The sequence below is a fragment of the Poecile atricapillus genome, chromosome 6 (genome assembly GCF_030490865.1).
Source record: "Poecile atricapillus isolate bPoeAtr1 chromosome 6, bPoeAtr1.hap1, whole genome shotgun sequence".
Taxonomy (NCBI): domain Eukaryota; kingdom Metazoa; phylum Chordata; class Aves; order Passeriformes; family Paridae; genus Poecile; species Poecile atricapillus.
The window spans coordinates 3,812,449-3,831,861 of NC_081254.1; the positions used below are offsets into that span (position 1 = coordinate 3,812,449).

Consider the following 19,413-nt stretch of genomic DNA (forward strand, 5'->3'; position numbering starts at 1 on the left):
ATGCTCCAGTCACCAAAAACAGGCATGTCTCACAGGGGACTGGAAAGTACACCTGGGTCCCATAAAGTTTTTCCTTATTATTATTATTACTTTGCCTTAATATTCATAATTTATAATAGTGTTTATATTCTGAGATTATTTTGAAATGTCCTAGAAGACTCTTTGAAAATGTTTCCGTACAATCAAATATTCCAACTAGATTTGCAGTTTAATTGCAACATTTAAAATGAAAAGCAAATTTCCAAGCAAAAATTAAATGTCAAATCTTAAAGTACTTATTCTTTTGTATTATATATATATAATTATATAATATTTTGAATTATTTTTTTTCAAAATTGCTGCATTTTAATATGGAATTCCCATTAATAACAAGCATTTTCTAAAAAAACCACATCTGTGAAGAATTTTTTTAGCCAAGGCTCACAAAGACTTAGACTACAGAGAGAATCGTAACCCAAATCTTTTTTCATCCTGCAATATATTCTAGGGTTTTTTTCAATGTTACATAATCAATATTCAGACTTAGAAGTATTTGATGCAGTATATGAGGAATATCAGGCACTGCAGCCTGAAATAACCTCCATCAGAAGAATGTTTACCGTGCCCCTTGGTGCTCATCAAAACGCTTTAGCAGCTGAGCGTTCTTTGCGTATGTGGGAAGTGTCCAATGTCGTAGCCCAAGTGGGCAGCTGAATGTGCTCCTGGGGCTTTTTGCTGTGTAACCAGGACAATTCCTCTTCCTCCATGAACCTGAACACAGCCCTTGCCCTGAGAGCAGCCCTGCTGTGTGCACTCACTGCTGCTACGGCAGAGTGAAGGTGTCAAGCACTGCAGCTCCAGTCCTTTGCACACTCTGAGCTTTTCCAGTGCTAGTGCTGCCCTCAGAGGCCCAGCTGATGCTCCTGGGAAGCGTGGCTGACACTCCAGCCTGTGCACCTTTGAACCTCTGGGCTGAGAGCACAGAGCACTTCTGAAACTCAGCACAGAGGAAACCTCACAACACAAGAAAGAAGATACTTGCTACAACCTCTGGAAATAGTATTGCCCCAGAGCTGGTATGGTACTGTCTTTCCATCTCACTGATGTTTTGTACCTCACTGGATTTATATACATGCTTCTGAATTGTATTCCTTTGTTATGTCTTAAATCCACTTTTGAAGGAAGGCCTGTAACTTCCAAATGCTAATTCAGAAGGGAAAAAAGAGATCTCGCTGCTCAAGGCGATTTACAGAGGTCTCTGGCCTATGAGGATATTGTTTGTTTCTTAAATTACAGTGTGAGCAGTGAGTCAGTGTAGCAGCAATTTAGCTTAGCTCAATTAACATTTCCTATTCAAAGAGGGCAAAAAGTACCTACTTTCTCAAGACTTCTTGTTTCTAGTAGAGAATTCTTCATTTTCAGATTAAAACAGAAACCACACAAAATCTCTCTTGATATTTTAAGCAGTACTTCTAATTTCCATGCCAAATGCACTGTTGGATTAACCTTTGTGAGAAGATGAACTTTTGTTTCTATAATACCCAATTCAGTCTATTGTGTTTATATACAAAACACTTCATAATCTACTCTTCAAGTATCCTCAATCTTTCAAAAACTGATTCAGAAACAGCCCTCAAATACAGGATAGGCCTGATTTAAACTGCTACACAAAGCATAAGAAAATGCAACATAATGCATGTCTCAAAACAGACCAACAGTCAGCTCTCAAGGTACAGATCAACTCACCTGATTTCTGGCATCTAAAAATTAGGCATCCACACACTAAACTAATCATTTAGTCAAAGAAGAAACATGTGCTTCATTAATCAAGAGAAATCTTGGGAAAATCTTTATCTTGGGTTGAGTCAGTGGGGTAAATAAGGTTTCAAACTGAAAAAAGACCAACACAATAAAATCTCAGAATAGCTGTTTGAATTGTTAACTTTGAAAGAAGACAAAGCAAGCAGAACACCGAGAGGAGTGATACTGGTGGGTGGGTACAGGCCTGGATTAGTACAGGTTTTAGACTGAGCACATAAGGAAATGCATAAACTGGAAATAACACGAATATCAACGGCTTATTTTACTTAAAAATGGATTTACAGCCTAGTCCTGTAACATCAAAACCATTTTATTACTATCACCACTGAACTTGCTGGCTGCAATAATAAAATCCATTCTTATGTGGCTGGAGATCTGGCTACACAAATACACTGGTCTTTGTGGTCCAGATTCAGAAACTTATTTCTGCATTTACATTTCTGCAGTCAAATGAAATACTGTGACAGGAAAATTAAACGCTGATGGTTTAATCAATATGGCAACAACAGCATATTTACAACTGAGCCATAGAACAACATTAACAAAGGATCTATGAGAGCAGGCAATAGCACTGTGCTGATTCAAATTATTGCTCACTATATTGGGAATGCAGTATCATCTCTTTTGACATGTTGTTCTGCCTTCACTTTCAAATTACTATTATCAAATTCAACTTTGGTGCAGCACTATCATCATCAGCCCAGCTCAACCTGAAGCCTGACAAGTGTGTGGAATGTGTTCTGCTGGAACACTGACAGGACAGAGCTGAGACACTGCTTTTTAGAGCAGCAGAATCACTGAACTTGAACTCATGATTGGATTCAGGAAAACCTACTTTTTTTTTTTTTTAAAAACAATTTTTCCTTAATTTGGAGAGAATTAAACTTCAGCATTCATTACACAGGTGATTACACAGCATGTATCTTCAAGTGCAACTAGTTACCTTTATAAAATGAAAAGGAAATAGTCATAAATCTTCCTTATGCCAAAAATATCTTTTAGAAGAGCAATGTTAAAATAAGCAGGAATGGACACCCCAGTTTTCATACATGAAGGCAGTGGAGGAATTAAAGGTGTGGACTACTGATTGTACTGTGTATGAGATCCAGGCGTGTGGATGCCAGACTCCTCCAGGAATTAGGGTGCCTGAGTAACCAGTAAATTCCCAGGTGATTCAGACAGATTAGCTTCACTTGTTTCAGCCTCAGGAAGAAATCAACAGGAAACTGGGAAAAAGCCGTGAGCCAGGAATTTCCTTGTGGTCGTGGTGTCTGCATTAACTTTTTATGAATTTTGTTTACACATATTTTAACAAGTTATTTGGAGAAGTAAATAAAATAACTAATGAAGATTTGCGAAGGGTGTCATGGTACTAGATGACCAAACGGTAACAGGGATGAAATGCAGTCTAGAGGGATTAAAAGTGAGTCATTTTGTGAGGAAATAACCAAGTTTCTGTGATTCTATGAAATATCTGGACTGTGTGGATTAGCACACACAGTTCTGCCCTCCCACCTCATGGGCTGCAAGCTGCTGGGAAAGGTACAGGGAAGGGAGCAAGCTGATCCTTTTGTGGCTTCCAAAGAAGGAAAATTTTAAAAGACCAGAAATGCTTTGAAAACAATAAAAAGAAATGAAAGAGTAAGTGGCATGGAGAGGGAAAATAGGGACTGGTGTTCATTTTCTCTTCTGATACCAGAATTCAGAGACAGCAAAAGGAAAGACCATGTATCAGACACTCCTCTACACAACGCACAGTCAGGGTGTGGAAGTCTTTACCACAGGATGCTGAGATATCAAAGGTTGACACTGGGCTCAGACTCACACCTGGAGTGCTTTACCTTCAGAAACAAAGCACACTCAGAATGCAAATGAGGTTTTTCCTTAGCTTTTGTTCCCCTAGACAAAATCTAGGGATTGCCAGCATCTGAGGTGGTTTTCACCTCTCAAAGCTTGCAACAGCTCCGCTGTGTCAAATGCCCCACAAAGGCTACTTGCAGCTGAAAAAAGAAAAGCCAACCTTTTTAAATTGTGTGTTTAACAATATGGGCAGTCTTGCTTGCATCACTGGCCTTTGCTCTGTCACCTGGTGCCCACAAACCACCCAACTCCCTGGATGTCACAACCACTCCTAGATGGTAAAACTGTTTCCACAGTTGTATTTCAAAAGCCTGATGTCTCATCTCCCTCACCATCAGCCTTCCCTGGTACACTTGCTGTTCTGTACCTTTCTTTGCAACATTTTTCTCAGCAGTTTAGCTTTTAAAATATTTTAAGTACACCTACTGTCTCTTAGTATTCCATAGGCAGGTACAATGCACCCATGATCTGGCACTTCAATACTTAGATTATTTTCAGGAGCAGAGATGAAGCCCATTTCTGCCATGGCACACGTGACTGGCCTTTGGAGTTGTATTCCATGACCTCTGTGCTCTAAGGGAATTTGTTGGCTCTTGTATCAGTGCAGGAAATCAACACCAAAGGAAGGAATGTGAGGCCTCCCCTGCAAACACTGTACCTGCCATTTAAGAACCCCCTAATAAAATACAGTAATGCCTGGCAACTTGCTCCTAAGTTACAGGAATTTCATACTGGATCTCCAATTAACCTGCCATCCAACTCCAGATCTTACAGAGAGCAGCCAACACCACACTGTGGAACACTTCCCTGGCTAAAGGCTGGGCTCCTGTCCCACAGGGGACAAGTGGTGCTTATACATCAGAATTTTCAGCAGGAAACATAAATTCTGGGATACATAAAGGGATAATAGAAATAGCAAGGATCCAAAGGCAGCTCATTTCCTTTTGATCTGTCCTGCCCTTCTGGCAGAACCAGGCTCCCTGCTTTGAGTAGCACTTTTAGCCAGACCTGATTCCTGCAGCACAGGCACTATCCATGGCCCCGTGTTCAGCTGGAAACCAAGCTCCAAGCATATTTACCACGTCTCAGTTCTGAAGCATGTGTATGTTTAAGTACAAACATTTCTGAAAACCACAACTAGTCAGATCCAAGTCTATCTATACTATTTTCCTTGAGAAATAAAAGCAAGAGTGCAGTGCTCCGCTACATCAGTTGAAAAATACATATATTCTCATCTTAACATGGTTTAGGCCACTAAAACCCAAATATGCTTCCAGTTGGAACTGCTGTAGTAACTGCTCTAACCTATTTAAAAGCTATTACATTTACATAAATTTAACTGGTATAAAACATTCCCCAAAATAGCTGCTGTGCTTCTCTCTCTTACATGGTGCTGTTGGAAATGACTGGATTTTTCTTAAAAATGAGATAAATCTGTTTATCTCCACAAAGCCCCTTTGTGGCCACTTGCTTAGCCGTTAATGCTTTTTTCATTTTTGTTCTGTTTTACCTCAGATAGGCTAACAGTTGATGGATGCAGTACAACTATCACCTAATTAATTTGCTGGAGAGTTTAGCAGTTGATAAATACAGTTTATCAAAAAGCCATAAATCAAACTCTTGCTTAGAGATACTGGTAAGGGCATTAAACCAATATAAGCAACTTTTAAATGAGATACTTAGTTGTACTAGATATCCCAAAGATAACATAAAGTAAAATTGAAGTTAATTTTCAATAGCAGCCAGCCCACGATGTAATCCCCAGTAAAGGGACATTTGGAACAACTAATTCAACAATAGGAGTTGTGTAATTCAACAAAAGGAGACTGTGTGAAGTCTCTCCTTAGAAGTAAGTTTTCTGCACTGTAGGCAGCACTCTGAGTCACAGCATAAATATAAATATGTACACACACTCACTGTGTATTCACACATACAGCAAGATCAGTCTGGACTTTGCAGGCAGTGAATCTGTGCAGCCATCAGTCTCTAATCACACACCCACACTCCTGGCCAGCTACTCCTTGCATTTGGGACACAAATTCAAACCCATGAAAGGAAACCAATGTTGGATTTTAGGGTTATGTCTTCTAAAATGAGTAATGATTTGGGTATTTCAGCTGGACTCAGAAATTCAGTCAGGTTACTTGATCTTCAGTGAGTACCTGTTCTTAAGTCACTTCAGGATGGTTTGGCTTCACTATTAAAAATCAGAAAAGCTTGGGACTTGGAGTTTCAGCTTGATTTTGCAGCATGGTCAAAATCAGATACTCTTGTGAATCAAAGAATAACAACTATTCTTATTGTGTAATCATGTGACCACGAAGAGAAACATAAATGCAATACCCTACTTTTACTTTAGCTCTTTACCTATTTTTCTTTCATTTTCTCTAGATCATTCAAGGTGAATTACTAATTCTGACCTAGTTTTCCTAAGTAAATTTTCAGCTGCAGAGTGAATTCATCGATTTTTTTTCCCCCCATTTTTGCATTACTGCACACAAAAGCACCAGAAGCTAAAAAACCCTACAAAAATTACTTATGCATTCCTTCCAGGCACTTGAGATAATATTGCTGTGAATTTTTGACTTTAGTATGCCAGCAGTGTTGCAAGCTGCAGCTGAAATGAGTTCGGGTCAGTGCATATTTAGTCACGTTTGCAGGACTGATTGTCCAACAACCCAAAATCTCCCCCAGCCGTGTTTGCAGATCTCTTAGTGCTGAAGAAGAGTCATTTATAAGCCATGAGGAAGTAGAGCCTTTAGAAATGAGCACTGAGTCTCCAGTGTAAGCAGGAATTCATTTAGCACGCAGGCAGGAGCTGGGCTCAGTGATCTGTGTGGGTCTCCTGGATCCATATTTCCACCTGGGAATACGCAGTGACCCTGGCAGAGAGCTCCTGCTCTGAGCTGGGTCAGAGCCCCACTTCCCCTCCAGCACATCCCTGCACAGCTCAGACTTTCCCAGCTGGCAAACAGCACTAACACAGTGTCTCCTGAACTCTGGGCAGCTCCTGTGCTGTGAGCTAATACTCCCAGAAACACACATTTAGTCAAGCTCCCACAGAACACCCTGGTGGAAACACCGATTACTCAAATTCCAATTGCACACCATCTAATTTCTATGCAGTGAAATGCTACACAAGCACAAAGCCCTGTGTTCTACTACATACCATTACAGGAAAATGGAGTACATTCACTATTACCCAAGGCCACTTATTTATTCCTTCCTGAAATGCCAGCCTTGAACATTTTTTGATAGCTGCCAGCAAAGGGAGTGTTCAGTGGCAAGCCACTCACACCACATATTCCAGAAAAAGTGCAATTCCATCTAACATACCTCCACAAGCCTGCTGGTATGTTCTCGAAATATAGCAGCATATTCCTTTATTTCTTTCTCTCTTCCATTTTTAGCAGCTTCAATGAGAACGAGCAGTGGAACGGTGGTGTCTAGGAAGGAGTCTGAGATGTGATCTATGATGGCTTTCCGGAGCTGCAGAAGAAAGCAGTACATCAGTACCTGCTAACTGGATTATTCATTAAAGTCTGCTGCAATTATTGTCCATCCCTATTTCTAACATCAACACCTACACGCTGTACTCCTGCATTATTTGCAATGTAGGTCTGAAACCTGTGGCAGCTACAAGTTCTGTGTTACACAGAGAAATATATTTCATTTGAAGGACAACTTTAATATGCCACTAGGTAAATATGCCTGTTTGTAAGTGTTTGTACAGATAGATAAACACTACAATATGTACTGGTTCTCTTGAAATCCAGGGAGCCAAACAAATATTCCTCCTCCTTGATGAATAGGCTACTTAAGTGATGTTACATGTGAAAAATTAGTTAGCCCAGACCTCATATCTCCTGGGTATTCTCCCTTGTAATTCAGATGCCAAGGGAGAAGGCCATTTAATCTTACAAAGAAAATATTAATTCAGTCATGTTTGTACTCACAAAATAGCTACATCCCATGACTTCATAATTGCAAAACTACCTTTTCTTTCTGGGAAACCCAGTGACATGGTCTGGTTTGCAGAATGGCAGCCTTCGTGGTAATTATGTCAATGAGATTACTGATTGTGCCACCTGATAATGTATTAATAGAGCAAGAAGATCTATAAATGAGGCTGAAGTTCAATTTTCTCTGCTTAAATTAACTGCTCTTGAACTTCTAACTTAAATTATTAAAGAAGTATAACATTCTGCTATAAATTACCTGTCTGAAATTCGGCTTCAGAGAAGCCTGTAACCAATCACTGGGACATTACTTCACTTAAAAGGTTATTTTGCATGTTCCCTACACATGACAGCTGCTCATTTAGATCATGCAGCACTACAACAAACATACCAACTGGAACAATAGATTAAATGCAATTCATTATTAAATGCACTGAATTTCCTACTCCCAGTCCAGTATTTTTGCAGTATATAGAGAAGATATTGATTGGAACAGGGAAGGATGTAAATGTTTCTCAGTTCATCAAGCTGTTGCCAGAGCACCGTTTCCACTTGGTGTTTTACTCCAAGGTATCTGTGTGAAAAATCAGTAGAAGTAAAGGCTCCTACCAGGAGAAAAATAGAAAAAAAACACAATCTTTTTGATGCTGCTGTGTCTGCAGGTAGGGCAGTGACCATGCACAGCAGAAAGGGTAGTGGGGAAATCTGCTGATTCTCAGACAAGATCTGGATGTGAATTCCACCACTGGCTTTCAGATAGCCTCAGCACCTCAAGGCAGCTCTCCTTGACTCACCAGAGGGACAAACACAAGCAATTTATATTTGGAATGGTTTCTTTGTTTCCTAACCTACTGTAGCCTACCACATTAGGATACACTGTCTGGATACACTGCATGTCTGCAAAGTCATTTACAAAGACAGAGGCTGTTGGATTCCAATACAAAATTGGATTTCTTACATTCTCAGCTTTATTCAGGCTGGAATTTAAATAATAATAATAATAAAAGTTACTAGAAAGTTTCACTACCAGAAATAAATTAAATCAAACCTCCAGTCCTGCCAAGTTACCTGCTAAGATTTCTCTGTTGTAAAGGCTCCACTAAAGAAAACAGATATTCTTGCCTGTTTAAAATTAGGTACATGAATGTGACCTTGAAGAGTCACAGTTTAAAAATTAAGATTGCCATTTACAAAAAACAACAACAAAAAGTTGTGAAACCATCATACCTATGGCAAATGATTTGTTATGTCCAACAGAAATATTCTGGAGTTCTGTACAGCCCCGAGTGCAGGACTTTCACAGCCTTAGCACAGTGTCACTACAATAACCTCAGGCACATTTGTGGTGAGCTTCAGGTACCCAATTTCAAACCAGCAGCCTCATTTTATCTCTCATTACATAATTCTTTGCTATAGCTTTTCACTGGTTTTCTTGGCTTAATTAACCTCTCACACAGAAATTATCATTACTATTTCGTTCTAAGAAATGCTCTATCCTGCAATTATGCAGCAAAATCACTTCTTCAAAAAAACAGAGATAATGCTGTGTCTTTGCTGAACACAAACAAGTCTGAAATTATGTTCCTGTTGCAGCTCTGCAAAGGAATACGTGAAGCTGAGCATTGCAAAGGATGCCTTGTGTAGCATTAAAGAACAAAGAAATACAACACAGAAAAAGAAAGAAAAGACGAAAGAAAAAAGGAGTATCTGAGGCAATATCTGTTTCTTCTCATGCTAATCCTAACAAGCATTTCTCCCATGATTTGGTAAGTCTGTTTCTGACTCTGGCCACCTGTAGGGCCAAATGCTAAAAGCTGAGTAGCCAGGAGGGAGGCACAGGAGCAAAGGACAGCACCAGTAGTGCCAGCACACAATCCTAGGAAAGTTATTGTGCTATAATTAAACTTTTTCTCGTATTTTTAAGTGAAAGAGACACCATCAGAAGAGGGAGGGGAGGGGGAGGATGATGTCTGACAAATTGTTTTCTTCTTAAGATGCAAGGTCTTACCCTTTGAGCACACTGTTACAGAAGCACGGAGAATTTTTGTTTTGATATCAAAATGCATTAAAAGAAAACCACCGGAACATGTTGTTTATAAAACATGGGGCATAAGGTTGTCAAAAACAGTGGAGGGTAGAGAAAAAAATGCCAGCAGCTGTTTGCAACACTATTCAGCATCAGTACTGATGAGCACAGAAAACTCTGTTTGCCTCTACTTGCCTCTTGCCTTACTAGATGACCCTGGAAAAGTCCTGCACAAACCTCAGAGCAGTTTTTCCTGAGGGATCTCCCTTTCCCATTTTGAAGCAGAGCCAGCAAGGCCATCTCTTCTGTGTCCAGAAACAGCTACCCATGATGAAGAAGTTACATAAAAACATAAGAATATCACCAGGAATAATATTTATTAAAACAACCAACCAGCCAGAACTGCGGAACAACCACAGGAGAAACATCTGTGCAGTCCATTCATGCTACGCTGGGAAAGAACTGGGAGGCAAGAACTGAGTATGGTAATTTCACATAATTACAAATTAGAACGAATATGCAATTCCTTCCTGGCTGTTTGTGCAGCTCTCCTTGGCAGGGGAGCAGTGATCCAGGTAAAACTGCACACACAGAAATGACATGCACATCTCCAGCACAATACAAGTAAAAATCAAAACAAAGCAGATCAGTGCTGGAAGTGCTGGCCAAGCTCCTGAAATGAATGCAAATAACTTCCCTTGAAACTTCCCTGCCCAGGGCAGCAGCTGACTGGGACAGCACCTCTCTGATGGTTTGCTTTGTTGGCTGCTACTGAAGAGATTGTAAAAATACAGCTTTATAAGGTTTGATCTTTAAGGCCAGTTTTGCAGAGTCCCAGTCATGCCTGAAAGCAGAGCACACCGCACACCACAGCCCTGAATCCACTGAGAGCACCTGATGCAACACCAGCACAGGTACAGAGTGTACTAAAAAATAAAGTATCATAAAAGCTGTAAGAGTAGAGCAAACAACAATTTTCGTGTTTCTTGTAAAATTGCTAGGAGACAGAATAACAAATGTTTGTAAGTGAAAGCAAATAAGACTCTGCTGCAGTATCTGCATGCACAAATTCAATGTTTCTTGTCTCCCAGATCAGGAATTAGGCATGCAGCAAGTACTCCTCCTGAAACAATTCTTATGCAATTCATGTGTATGAACATAGAATTGGAGGAAATAGGTAAAATATTTCTCATAAATGCTTTCCAGTGGAAAAAATGTCAAGAAGAGCAGAGCTGTTCTGGTAAGAGAAAATTACTGGTTCTAGATTGACTATAAATTGGGCATGATTACATCCAGCCTGAACGTTTTCCAAAGATTTACAGAAAGACACAAATTGAATTAGTGAACAGCTTTTAACCACCGTAACAGAGTCAATAAAGTGTTTTAAGCTGGAGTTTAATTAACTCTTGGAAGGAAATGAATGGAAGGGTTCCTAGATACACTGAGCTGGTGATGCAGGTCTCTGCACTGAAAACATTTTGGACAGAATCTAAGCAGAAACCAAATAGCTACTTAGTTGAAAATACTGTATTTTTATGATATTCTCATTTTTCAAGGCTTCCCCTGACTGATTATTGGGAGCAGGAAGGAATTTATTCCTCATCTTGAAGCACAGGCTGGCTTGCAAGACTGAACACAAAGTTGGGAGGGATAGTCTTCCAGCAGGGAGTTGATAAACAGTTTGAGCTGCAGACAGGATGAAAGAGGTGTGCTCTTGTTCTGTGCAGCTGTAAATTTTCATGCACTTGGTTGGGGCAGCCTGGCTGAAAGCACTACTGACTTTCCAGGGGTTTTCTTTCTGAAAAGGCACATTATACACTTCCAGCATATTTTGCAGTTTTTCTCCAAGGTATTTATTGCAGAAAAAGGGTGTGAACACAGCTGATGCCTACTGCTAACCTTCTTCCCTTCACTGAAGGTGTGGATCCTGGTCCATGTTCCACATTAGTTTTAGGACACTGGGATGTAAAATGGGGGGCAGACTGTGGACTGGGTGTTCCAAGGACCCTCTTGTGTGGTGAGGTCTCACAACCATAAAGACCCACCCATAGTGATTCAGTAGTTCCTTCAAGGTGTCTGTCAAGATTACTGAAAATTAAATATATCTTGATGGCCAGAGTACACTACTGATACATATCTACAGCAAATGTATTTAAACATGTATACATACAGATACATATTCAGTATCATTTGGCAGGGTTTTCTCCCAGAGTTTTGAAAACTGGTATGTAATATATATAAATATTCTGTGGAATGGTGTAGTTGTCAATACATTTTATTATGGGGAAAAAAAAAATCATATTTTCAAAATGCATAAACTGAAAATAGCAAGTTGGAGAATCCCTGAAGGCCTTTTCCCACCTCTCACTGGCCCAGGTGCTCACCTGCCTGCGGAGGTCTCTGGTCCTCTTGCACATCCCCTCTATGGCCACGTTCAAGGCATCGCTTCTCTCTGCCTTGTCAGCCTGCAAGCAACGGGACAGAAAACAGTCACTGCCTGCCTGGGATCCCCCAGCAGCACATTCTGTGTGTCCCCAGCGCATCAGAGCCTTTGGGAAATCGGACATGCCAAAGGATTTTTCCAACATTCATAGTGGTTTTCATACATTTCAAGAGCCAGTAGCACACTATTCATAGAATGCCAATTTGTGATGTTAAGCATAATTTGCTGAATCAAAACATATGCTTTAGAAGCAGTATACAGGAACAAAATAAACACTTCTTAACTTCTGAATTGCTGTAATACTCCCAGGGTAATCAACAACATGAACAGAATTATGATGATAGTGATGATGGCGATGATGATGATTAATAATAGTAGTAACAACAACAACAACAATATTTATGGCACTCCATTAATACCCTATTCATGTGAAAAATAATGTTCTCTCTCTATAAACAGTGTATAAATTCAGGTGCCCACAATGCAGTTGGGTTATGCTTTTGTCTGCAGTGTTCCTTATTTTCCTTCTGTAAAACAGAGTGGGTGAGTTTCAAAAAGTCCAAGATGTTGCAAGGCAAACACTGTCCATGAAATGGCAATCTCTTCATCCCACAGCACATTCGTCCTCAGCATCTAGTAGATTGAGTTCTTGAGATTCTTGAGAGGTCTGAAGAGAATCAGCTTTACTTTCTAAACAATTTTATTTTTTTATTTCCTTCTATAAGGAAAGTGCTTCTACCATCATTACCTATTTGAAAGGTGTACTTCACACTCCACTGGACTGCTCAGCCTTTGTTCCCTACAATTTTACCATAATACTCCTGTGCCTACTAGCTGCTTTGAATTTGGTTTTCTTCCTGTTAGTACAGAAACTACATGAGAATCCAAAATGCCTGGTGAACTTTGTTTGCCTAAAGCAAGCAATCATTGCTCCCTGCCTTGGAGTGCCCTGGTCCAAAGGAAAGAACCACAAATAGCTTTACACAAAGTCAGCACACATGACATTTACAGCACAAAGAACCAGACTCTCATAAATGCCAAGCAAAAGCTATGTACACTGACCACGCTATTTGGACTTCACTTACCAAACACTGGGAAGTCTCTATTATGACCATGACTGTCCCATTTTATAAATAACATTAAAATTAATAGGAAAATCGTAATATCTCAGTAGGCACCCAGGAGTATAAGCTCATTATCTATGTATCATACTTCAATCAGAGTTATTTCCTTACTAAAAAACCTGTGAACAGGACAATAAGCTTAATATTCAAACAAAGACTAGAGGTGGCAAGCAAAGAACTCTTATATTAAAATTGAATGTGCAATGTCATAAATGCCTTGAAATTATTATCACATATCAACTGAAAGGAAAAAGTGCTTTAAAAATTGAGCTTGCATTTTCAGGGAGATTTAGGAAATCTCCTATGACCTATCTCTGAAACTGCCTACAGTCTTTGCAGGGAACAGATGATCAAAACCAGGTCTTGGAGAAAGGTCTGAACTTCACCTTAAAACCTTCAGGGAATCCCTGGAGGTGGATACTCGCTTTTGTTCCACAGCAACGCCATCATTTCTTGGAGCAAGGCTTGCACAGGAACTGAAGTATAAATAATGACTCCTCTATTATGCTTTGCAAGCTCTTGTCAACCTTGACAACAAAATGATCCCTTCTGAACTGCTAGGTAAACAGGGCCAGGAAAAACCCTGTGGGTACAACTCAGCTTATGCCTATGCATTTTCAGACTATAAAAATGCACTGGCATATCCTTTGAAAGCTTTATATTTAGAGCCTATTTTTCTACAAAAATAAAATAATTGTAAAATACTGGGATATTTTTCAAATTCTCTGGTAATCTGTAACTTCAAAGGTGGCCACTAATGATACAACTGGCTCTAAGCTAACCTAAACCTTTGAAGCAGCTAATATTAAATAACCTCAGGCAGCAAGTGGCATAAAATATTGAACAGTGAACAAGTTAAAGACACTTTATTCTCAAATTCTTAACATAATGGTCAATGTCTAGAAAGCAAATCTAACTATAAATGAGGTTCTTCTTCACCTCATGTTTTCCCTAAGAAATAAATCCACTACAAATGCACTGTAAATGCAGCTTCAGGAGAATATGGACAAGCCCAGACTGCAGGTAACCTCGTAACTGCAGACTCTCATTCTTCCCTGAAGAAATGTAAACATCAACAGCCCCACACTCCAGTTTGGGTAAATCCTTAGGAACTTCTAAACCGTGTGCAGTCTGTTCCAGTCAGGGGACACGTGAGATCCCCACCTGGGATTGACCCCAACACCTCCACAGCCAGCAGAGTGTGGCTGGCTCACCCCCAGCCATGGAACCCACACGGCTGGGGTGAAATACTCTGCATCTGCTTGGCAATGAAATCCTTCTGGTGACTCCTGGACTTCAAACAAACCTATCCTGAAACTGTTCCTTCTTGTACAGAGTGACTGATTTAGGGAAATGGGAATTATGCACATTATTCTGGGTCTGGAGTTTAAAAATCAGGCAGGTGAGCCTTTCAGTTATTCTGCACTCACCTACTGTTTTTTTCCTGTAAAATACAACATAATAATTATATTATATTATATTATATTATATTATATTATATTATATTATATTATAGTATAGTATAGTATAGTATAGTATAGTATAGTATAGTATAGTATATTACAAAATATAAAAAAAATAACAGCTATATGGCTCCCTTGTGAAGATCCTAAAAGCAATATCCAGTTCCTATTTCAATGCATTTTTAACATTTGAAACATTTTACAAGCACTAAGTCACAGTGTTATTAATATTCCACCGAGTGAAAAGAAGTATTTTTAATTAACACTGGCTAGCCTGAAGATAAATGCTGGGTACTGCAAATAATTCAGGCCCATCTATTTTCCACACTGGCAAACAACATTAGTTGAATGTCACAAAACCCACATGTGCAGAAAATGGTTCCTGCTGGATTTCCATTGAGAGCAAGACACACCTGGGGGCAGATTCTCAGCAGGAATGCATGGCCATGTCCCCTCTGGTTTGGGGATGGAATTGATGGAATTTCCAGCAGCAGGGTTCTGTGACCTTGCCAGGCACTGCAGAGCCTCCTGCAGCCCCAGGTACACAGCTACAGCCCCTGATGTCTGCACAGCCTGGCAGGACCCAACCAGTGTCCAGCCAAACCCCTGCAGTGCCAACAGCCACCAGCCGCAACAAGGGCCGCAGGAATTGCAGAAGCTCCACACTTTTTAGAGCTCATCTTAAACAAAGGACTGGATAGATACTCTGAGAAGGGCTTTAATTTCGCTTTGTTGATACTCCTGAAGGCCCACAGATGTTTGCCTGGCAGTTGCACTGATCAGGAGATTATAAGGAAGATATGGGCAGAAGTACTTGAGTGATCATCTCATCTCTTGTATTTAGGCTAATGTTCCCATATTTAAAGACCCGTGCCAGAAATTAAGCACGTGTTCTGTTTCATGGGATGTGTCTGTTCCTAAATGGTCATTGCACAATCTTGGGAGGAATAAATAGGAAAAAAGTCCAATCTAGCAGCATGATTTTCTTTGTTTATCCCAGAATGACAGAACGGTTTGAGTTGGAAGGGATTTTAAAGCCCATCTCATTCCACCCCTGCCATGGCAGAGACAGCTCCCACTGTCCCAGGTGCTCCAGCCCCAATGTCCAGGCTGGCCTTGGGCACTGCCAGGGATCCAGGGGCAGCCCCAGCTGCTCTGGGCACCTGGGACAGCCCCTGCCCACCCTGCCAGGGGAGGATTTCCTTCCCCTGCTCTCTGTCAATGGTCTCCAGCAGCTGTACCATGGCTCTGATAAACAGCTTTTGATAGAGTTCCATGTATCCAAAACCAGGTTTAGTGAAAAAAAGACTAGCACATTTATCAAAATCAGTTCTCTATGGAAGTATTAAAAAAAAGAAGCCAAGCTAAAAGATAAACACCAATCAATACTACAATAACTTCATAAATGTCAGAGCTCTAATTAAATGACTGACTGTTTCAGCCTGTGTGTTGACTGAAAATAACCCCACACTCAGCAATTAGAGAGTCCCATACATTGCACCTTAATTTCAAAAAAACCCATAAAACAAACTCTCTTAGGTAGGACATTAAAGCAAAGTCACAGCCTCTATAGAGACACCAACCTTTTTATGTTTGTTGTTACAATTTAGTGTGTAATGTATAATGTTTGGGGGTTTGTTTGCATATGAAATTTATAAATGGTTCTTTTTTTGATTTAGAAAGTCACTGTGAATTCTAATCAAAATCATAAGATTATAAGAAAATTATATAAAAAGCAATTTTACAAATTATTTTGCATGATGAAGCAATTTTGTCATTACTTGGGACATTTCCACACTTTTTTTTTTTCATACACAGCTTATAGAAACCCTGATCTTTCAAATCCTGTTGTGGAACTCAACTAAGTAAAGACATCTCCAACATCTGTCTCAAAAACGCCCCAAAGAAGCCCATGAACCTTTATAAATTCAATCCTGTTGTAGTTTTCATTTTCCCAAGCTGGTTCACAGCTGCCAGAATTAGTTAACACTGTGCTTCAGCCATCAGTAACTAAATAAAACTAATGCCACTTGCTACAGTCTTTGCTAGGAGGGGACAAAGGGTTTGTCACCTTGAAGGTCACACAGAGAGAAGGAAATCCCAGATGATGTTTGCCTGTGTGAGAAATGCCAAGTGTGGGGCAGAACCTCTGTGTATTCCTTTGTACCAGTCTGGATACCACTGGGCCCTGGGATTTGTCCCTTAAATGCAGAATTCATTGAAATAGTATTTTACCCTTTGATTTTTCAGCTTGTTGTTCAAAGTGCAGTGTCCAAGTGAAAGCCAAGACTGCTGGTTGGAGGTGCCAGGTCTGGTTAAACACAGCAGAACCAAACAAGCTCCTCCAAAGCTGCAGAACTCAGTGGACAGGTCTGTGTCGAACTCAGAAATAAATGCACCAGTTGTTTACAGTTCTTCTTTTCAGGTATGTCTCATGCTTTCAAACCAAATGTTTTCCAGACCTCTTGGTTCCCCCCCATCTGGAATAACTCTTGGAGCACAAGCAGCCTCAGTGAAACACGGAACTGTTTCTATTCACTGCCTCACAAACCTCTCACGTGAACATTTCAGAAGTTATTCAAGGAATCCTCTGACAAGGCAGTTAAGGCAGAACCTGACATTTCTGACATTTTTCCTTTGAAAAGGTAAAAGCTCCCAGGCCTTTTCATGCAGCATTTCAAAGCCCATTTTCACTGTACATCAAAAGCCTGGGAAGGAAAATTAATTTAGAAGTACATTTATTACCTTTGTTTTTTAATACAGGAAACACAAAGGAATAACCCACAAGTACTTTAAGATGAAAATCACCACCTCCATCAGTGCCACAGATTCCCTACTCTAAACACAGCCATCCCAGTGTGATTTTTTTAGGACACCTGGCTCAAGAAAACCTATTTCTGTGATAAACAGGTAAGCATATTTTTTTTGAAGGGGTATGGAAAATCATATGCAAGTGAGCAAATAAGGACTCCTTCATGTGGAACTGTTTCTCATTACAGACAGGGTTTTTTCCTCAACAGCTTCAATATGAGATTGTCATTTTCCTCCTCTCCAAGCCCTCGTGGAATACTCCCTATGGATGTAATGCTGTGAGACGTGAAGTACCTCATAAGAAATTAATTACCTCAACTCCACTGCTACAACTGGAGTACTAAGGGCTCTCCTTCCTGTGTCAATTACCCTTTTCCAATCAATATGCAGGAACAGCCTAGAATTTAAAGCCTCTCAGCACAACTATTTTTTGGCATTCAGTTACATATAGTTTATAAGACGCCAAAACAAATTTCAAATTTCATTCTAGATAAGCACACATCAAATAGCCTAAAAACCCCAGAATTTAGAATGCATAACCCTTTAATGATGAGAAAAAACATTGAAACACTGAAATCTGCAAATCCAAATTAATCCTGAAATCTCAAAAAGAATTATGTTGCTGGAATATGCATAATATTGCACATTTTAATCCACTCTCCAAAACACTGGTGTCAGTCAGCTGAAGGTGTGGAGGGTGGCCAGGTTGTCTCAAAGGACAGAGCTGGGATCTTTATCCCTGGGATAATAAATTCTCTTGGAAGTGACTTGGATCCAGTCATAAGAGAAGACAAGGAACCTCCACCATTCTAAATTTTTATTGTTTCTAATACCTAAGACAAATATCTCCTTTTATCAGTTTTTCTCCTACTTTTTCACATTGGGAATATTAGAAAAGTTCAACATGACTCCAAGGTGATCCTGAAGAAACACCCAGACTTTTCCAGTACTTATTTAGGGACAGGTGTCCCAGGAAGTGTCACACGTGTCACAACCAGTGTGTTGCAGAGCAAATACAACAATCTCTTATTAACAACAATCACTGACTACTTCTAATGCAAAAACCAAACGCCACAGGCTCTTCATATTTGAAATATGACAGTCTTAAAACTTGATAGAGAAACCTTAAATGCCAGTAGTACTTTATTTTGGTTTGTATTCAACTCCAGGCCTATCAGAGGAATCAGCAGGGAGTAAAAAGGACATTAAATTTCTTTTAATCAGATGTTAGTGTCATTCACAGATGATGCAGGAAAGAAAGGCAAACCTAAGTAGAAATAGAGCAATACTATTGAACTGAGAGCAAGAAGTATACTTGAGGTTAATCTGCCTTTTACTAAGAAGCAAATTTCTGAGTTTCTAGTATGGAAGTTTTTAATTGAATATCCATCTACCTTTCACCAAAGTGTTCTGGCAGTTTTACAGCAGAAAAATAGAAAATTAGTTGGAAAAAATCTCGTTCTACAGCAGCAGCATAAGACTTTCCTATGATGAACTATCATATAAATTGCTTGGAGATTCTGTGCTGCTATGAGAAAGAGGAAGGGGATGGAGGGAGAAGAGAATTCAAAATAAAATATTGTAGAGTGCTGAGACAGTCCTTCTCATCCAGATTGTTTAAAAGTCTTAGCTGTACTCTAAATCTGAAAGTTATGGTCTTAAACAGCAGCTATAAATAGGGAAAAATGTCCAGCACCAAGGCACTCTCATTCTGCCTTACCTAGGGACAGGCTGAGTTAGTGCAGGTTCCAAAGTGGCACAGCAAAGGCACAGACTGCATTTTTCAAGGAATCAAACACAAGCTTACTGTGGCTTTTGAGGTGGTATTTTAATGTACAATGTGCTACACAAATAGATTCCTGTAGTCTTAAGAGGAGTGGATCAGCACTCAAATCAAACAGCATTACAAATAAATATAATATATATT

The 19,413-nt window shown here is 39.8% G+C and overlaps 1 protein-coding gene across 2 annotated transcripts in view; it reads right to left on the reverse strand.

Annotated features, from left to right (window-relative positions):
- CTNNA3 (catenin alpha 3) overlaps positions 1–19,413 on the reverse strand; it is a 397,084-nt gene that overhangs the window by 151,649 nt on the left and 226,022 nt on the right. For both annotated transcript variants that reach the window (XM_058841820.1, XM_058841819.1), the window contains exons 8-9: positions 12,030–12,110; positions 6,997–7,149 (exon numbers count right to left, since the gene is read on the reverse strand). In XM_058841820.1, coding sequence (XP_058697803.1) covers positions 6,997–7,149; positions 12,030–12,110 — 234 coding nt within the window. The remainder of the gene's footprint in view (positions 1–6,996; positions 7,150–12,029; positions 12,111–19,413) is intronic.